The sequence below is a fragment of the Buceros rhinoceros genome, unplaced genomic scaffold (assembly GCF_000710305.1).
Source record: "Buceros rhinoceros silvestris isolate BGI_N320 unplaced genomic scaffold, ASM71030v1 scaffold5075, whole genome shotgun sequence".
NCBI classification, from domain to species: domain Eukaryota; kingdom Metazoa; phylum Chordata; class Aves; order Bucerotiformes; family Bucerotidae; genus Buceros; species Buceros rhinoceros.
Window position 1 is genome coordinate 36,244 of NW_010414442.1, and position 6,158 is coordinate 42,401.

Below are 6,158 nucleotides of genomic sequence, written 5' to 3' on the forward strand. Positions count from 1 at the left end.
TGCATGTAACACCGTGTCAAGGACTTCATGGTCTCAAATCCATAAACCAAATCAATCTGCTCAGGGAAACCCAGCACTTAGCTACAAGATTGCTAGTAAGTGTAAAGGCAAGAAAACAAGTGAATGCACTTCAGAATGTTTGAACTTGTCACACAGCAAGTAGAAGCTTCACATGTTTGCAATAGCAATGGCAGAGTTAACAGAAAAACAGATTCCTCTTTCTATATATAGAAGAATTAAACAGAAAAAAAAATTATACATAAAAGCCAATAGGAAGACATTTATTTGGACTTTCCCTTATTGCTGAAAAAGATGTGAGAAAACCCGGGATGAAGACAGCTATAATGATGAGTTCATGTGAGACCGCTCATTTGCTTCAGCACTTAGGGCTGCATTGCTGCTGATATGGATCGTAAGTGTGTTAGACTATTCATTTGGGCTAATTTCTTTAAAACAGCCTAAATGTTGATCCTGTCCATCAGGAGAATCATTCAGGTGTTTGCTGGAACTCCTTTTCAAGGTGTTCACTAGGCAATTGTGCTGGAAGCACTGTGTTCTTACTGGGGCTTTCAGAACCCTGGAGATTCCGATCCAAAGAAGGTGACAGTTGTCTGTGTTGTATGAGGAACAGTTCTTTGTCTTCATGGAAGCATGTGGCCAACCTCTGCCAAAGGAATGAACTGACAGTGAGTTATCCTCTATGTTCAGAAGAAAGGCACATAGCTCAGCTGGGCTGACAAGTGTTGGACTTGGCAGAGTGTAGCCTTTTAAAGTCTCTTGACAACCATGAGAGCATGGTTCAAGATACCTGCCCCAAGCTCTCCTGAAGCTGAGTGATTATACCCATGGGTATCGGTGGAAATTCAAACGACGGTTTTGTAGGCAAGGCTGGATGCATCAAAGGACATCAGTGCATCAGCCCCTTAGTCTTCAATGTCTATTTTCAAAACACAACATGGTAAAAAAAAACAAACCCCTGGGGCTAGAGATTTTGGCAAAGGTATCCATAAGAGTTATCAAAGTCCTGCCTCTATTTTAAGATCTGATGCAAAGGGGAGGAAACCCCACTGTGGAAAATACTGGTCATAGAGATCTAAGAAGGGAATTCCCAGAGAAAATAGTTTTTCCGTTCCAACACAAACTGAAAAACAGAGACAAGGCAAGTGACAACATACAGTGTCTTTGTTTAACACAGATTGTTCTCCAAGTTCTATTTTTAAATTGAACGTGAAGAGTAATGTGGATCATTTCCGTAATACATTCTGGTTAGCTGAAAGATGTGATGCTTCATGCCATGTTACTGTCTTCATATGAAGCAGCTGCTTCTCTTTTTGTTGAAGACGGGCAGAGCAGCTGAGTTTGAACCCAGCTGTGTGTCTGCAAAATGGTCTGGATAGCCTCTTGGATCTTAAAGAGATCCATTACCATCCTTATGCATAAGGCAGGTAATGTAGTTTAATTTTCAAATTTAATACTGAGGTCTTGAAAACATTCCCAAGAAAGCGCTGATATTTTCAGAAGTATTTTAGAGAACACTAGCAATGATATTTTCTTAGGCCAGAGTTAAAAATACATTTGCTGTAAGCAAATCCTTTTTGCTTCCACCACCAGCTGTTATTCACTGTTTAATTCTACTGTTGTGTGTCTACCCTATATCCTAAATAAAGCTGTTGCATGCATAAACATTGCTTCATTACGAAGAGACGTGTTCTAACAGCAGAATCGTGCATGAAGCCAATAGAAAACATGTTATAAAGGACTTGGAAATGTGATGTATGGGAAGAAAAATAGAACAAGGACATTGAGCTCATTCCTGAAATTTTTGACAAAAATGTCTTGGAAGCACAAGATTCTGTAAAATAAGTTTTTTAAATAAAATTTTCTACCATTAATTTCCTGTTAATGTCTCTTAAAGCTTTTCTTGCTTTTACATGCTGTAGCATTGTTTAAAAATCTCTGTCCTGAGTTTTTATCAGTTATCTTAATGCAGCTAAAGTGTGTACCTTACGTGTTGTAGATGCCACATGCCACAAGTTAAAGATGAGTATTTTGTTTAAAACTTTTTACTGACTCTTGGGAAATTAATTGAGTTAAAACATTGAAATACTAGAAGTAATTTCCTGTGCTTTGTTGTTGAGAACATAGAGGATTTTGATGTTATTTCTCACCTCTAGAGTGGATGGATGGGAACAGCAGCCCTGCTGAGTGTTGCAGTTTTGCATATACACGCAATAGATTCTGGAGCGTTCTTCTAGTCCATCTGGGAATTACGTGTGAAAAGTCTGGACGACCTTTTGAAATCACTCTGTTTTTAAACTACTGTGACTATTGGAATAACTTTGAGTTACATCTCATTATTATCTTACTAAACTTTACTGTTTTTTTTGAAACAGATTGAGAATCTCGATCCCCGAGGAATTCAGCTGTCTGCTTTATTTATGAGCGGTGTCGATATGGCACTCTTCGCAAATGATGCTTGCGGTCAGCCGATTCCTTGGGAGCACTGCTGTCCCTGGATGTATTTTGATGGAAAATTATTCCAGACCAAGCTCATCAAAGCAAGCCGGGAGAAAGTTCCGCTCATTGACCTCTGTGATGGTCAGGTGCGTAGTGCGAAGTGGGACAGAGTATCAAGGGCACCAGATTTTCATCAGTTTATCAGTCATTTGCTTTGTGTATCATCTGTCTGCTTTTAAAAGAGAAATGCAAAGTGAATGGCTAATGAGTGGTTTTCTGCTCCGTTTACTCTCCTATCTCTTGCTGATGACAGAGATGGCATTTTGGAATAGATTCGGAAAAAGTAAACTGGCATAAATTTTAATTTCTTTTTGGGTCAGACTAGCAAGACTGTTGCAACAACTGCACTGTTGTTGCAGTGGTTTTAAAGTGAAAGAAAACTTGTGATTTCTAACTTACTTTACAGACTGTGAAGTCACTCTTATCCTTAAACTCAAAATCTTTTCACGTTTCTCATGCCCATCTTAAAATATAAATGAATTATATTGCAAAGTTGTTATCTAACTATAAAAACAGGAAACTGCTAGAAATTAACAGTTTACTGAATGACCAAAACTTTTTTTTAACTTTCTGGGAGGTATGAAATCTTAGCAAAAGAGCTCACTTCTTATTTCTGACTCAGGGGCAACTGATGACATATTAAATATTTTTTGATGGCTGTGGACTCTCTCAGGCTTGTAGCCTTCAGGCATGCTTTAGCCTGGAGAGCCTTTAGTTTACATAGACTTTGTTTTGTGCTCTGGGTTTATGATCATTTTTCTGTTTAAAGTGAAGGGCTGCATCAGGTGTTGAGGAGACTGCAGAGGCAAGTTGTCTCAGTTCCTTCCTGGAAAACCCTTTTTGAATTGTAACCTGCTCCTGTGTTAGCAACTTCTGAACTGTCTCAATATTTGGACTCCCGCATCTCTACCAAACTGTAAAGAATTTCTTGTGAACAGTTTAAATACCACTGAACTTCTAGTAGGTCTGCAAGACAGATGATTGTAGTTTTCTAGCTACCTTTATGAAGGTTGTTTGCAGTAGTGATCTGCTGCTCTTTTATTTTATTTGCTTTCTTTGAATTTGTTGTGTTAAATGTAACTTTACACAACTGAAATCAGAATTTTAACATCTCTTCGTGCCCTTCTCTTTATTCATAGGCTGAGCAGGCAGCCAAGGTTGAAAAGATGCGCCAGAGCATCCTAGAAGGATTAAATTTCTCCAGGCAGAACCATCCTCTCCCTTTCCCACCTCCACCTGCCATGCCTTTCTATCCAGCTTCTATGTATCCTCGACACTTTGGGCCAGTCCCACCACCTCAGGGCAGGGGGAGAGGCTTTGCTGGTAAGTGATGGGACAGTGGCGTGAGACGTGTTGCTGTGAAGTGTTACATTGTCTTTCACATTCCCAAAATAACAAACTGATTTGCCTGTTCAATTTCATAGGAAAGATGCATAAGGGCAAGTCCTTGGCATGTGTTGTCATGTGCCAATCACTGTATTCTGTTGCTACTTTTCTTAGCCAAAGCCCAGCAATATGGAATGTGGTGTATTGCTGCCTATTTCCATCAGGATTTTTACTAACTGCCAGGTCAAAATATTTTTACTGCTGTTGCATGAAATGGAAAAAAAGAGGAGTGGATCAATACTGGATGATACAAAAAGACTCTTATTTGCCGTGTACATTGCTTCAAAACATTTATACTTACAAATATTAAGAATGCCTGAATTAATGGGCACAGTTTGACTGTCAGTACCGAAGACACCCTTTCCTCGTCCCCAGACCAATGTATTTTGCTACAGTCGTTTAACCTTTGGCATCCTTGAGCGTAAATACTGATATAACCATTCCAGGCTGTTTCTAGAATTATACCTTTTCTCAAAGTCTGTCCGATAGGTGACCCATAGGTGAATTGACTCTTGACATTGGGAGTGAGGTGTTCTTGTGGTGCCACAACTATAGCCATCAAAGTCATCACCAAAAAATTGTCACAAGCCTTTACGATGCTCTTTATGACGGGATGCCTGTTCCAAACCCAGGTGAAGGGCCTGCTCTTCAGATAAGAGACCCCATGCTTGCTAAGGCAGCAGGTCATCTTTGGCCAGGGCTTCCTCGATGGTGGTGGCTTGCTCCAGTGCAGCATCGCCTGCCGGAGCGCAGCCCTCCCTGCTGTCTCTGGAAGGGTGGAAGGAGACAGCAGCATCTCTGCTAGGGGCCTTCTCGGATGCCTGGCCCCCTCACAGCTTTTCCCCTGTCTTTCTTTACCCTGGGTCTAACAGGAGTCTATGGCTTCGGAGGCCCTTATGGGGAAACAGTAGCCACAGGCGCTTACCGGGCCTTCCGGGTGGCAGCAGCGGCAGGACACTCCGGAGCCTTCTCTGGCAATGACAGCAACAGGACTAGCAAGTTTCAGGGCGGTAATTATACCCAAACCCCTTTTCTTAGAGCTTCTGGCAACAGCTTCCTTCACTTTATGATTTGGTCTGAGGCTTTCCTACTGACTGCCGGTCTCCCTTTCTCCCTAACTCTCTCAGCTCTCCCTCTCTAGAGCCTGCTCAGGCTGCTGTCTGCTCTGCTCTCCCCAGGCCCCTGCCACAAGCCCCTTTGGCACCAGCCTCTCACGCCTAGAAACCCTCCTCCAAACACAGGATAGCTGTAAAACCTAACGAGACGATCTGTCTCCTGTGCTTCAGAGTGCAAGGGTGGAATCTGTAATCAGCTGAACTTTGCTTGGCTCTGTTATTAACAGTTACTTTCTAAATTTTGGGGGCAGTTGAGCTTTTTGCAAAAACCACCCAGTGTGGAAATGACTGACTTCAGTGTTACTGCTACCCATTTCTGCTGTCATCGGTGTCCGTGTGGACACAGGCGTGAGCGTGCCCGTTGCTTGTCTGCTGTACGAGACGGGGCATTGGAAACTCTTAATTCCAATCCCCTGTTCAGGGTAAAATTTTTCCATGTGTTTAGCTGTTCTTTCTGGCCTCTGAGCTTTTATCCTAAGAGCAATCATACCTCTAATGCTTCGTTGTGTGAATAACTTTGCCCTTGTATTCAACGTGCCTTTGATGGTGGAAGACTTTACGGGGAAGTATGAACCTTCTTGAATTTAATCAGTAGTTTAGTTCCTAGCTCATTGATGTTTGAAGACTAATCGTGCCTGCATATGTGCTGTGTTTTGTAACCATTTCAGTGCTGATGGTCTCACCAGTAACATCCGGCTCAGTTGCCCTTACTGAGGTTTCTTGAAATGCGTGTTATGCCTCAGAGTTAATTTTTAAGTAATAAAGATATGAGCAACTTGAATGGAAGATACATTTATATTTTTACCAGTTGCAGTTTTAGCTGCTTTCTTGGTAGGGGAAGAACAGACCCACCTTTTAGACCCAGATCAGTTCAAATGGTCCATTTTTATAACAACTTAGTGTTAGTACAGATAATTATGCCCACCAAGTTTTTTATAGCAGTTATAATCTGTGTGTCTTGTGCTGATATTTGGTTCACAAAAAAGTGCCTTTAGACCTGCAAAAATTACTTCTCCATTAAGAACGCAGGGGGAAACTTCAGATAGCTTGTAAAATTTCTCTTCAGTTTCTTAATGCTTATCTAAAGTATATTTTGAATTACTGAAGCTGAAGTCATACCTATTTTTAAAATGGGGGGGG

The 6,158-nt window shown here is 41.3% G+C and overlaps 1 protein-coding gene across 2 annotated transcripts in view; it reads left to right on the forward strand.

Annotated features, from left to right (window-relative positions):
- FAM120A (family with sequence similarity 120A) overlaps positions 1-6,158 on the forward strand; it is a 45,914-nt gene that overhangs the window by 31,076 nt on the left and 8,680 nt on the right. For both annotated transcript variants that reach the window (XM_010137087.1, XM_010137088.1), the window contains exons 12-14: positions 2,394-2,603; positions 3,657-3,840; positions 4,776-4,913. In XM_010137087.1, coding sequence (XP_010135389.1) covers positions 2,394-2,603; positions 3,657-3,840; positions 4,776-4,913 — 532 coding nt within the window. The remainder of the gene's footprint in view (positions 1-2,393; positions 2,604-3,656; positions 3,841-4,775; positions 4,914-6,158) is intronic.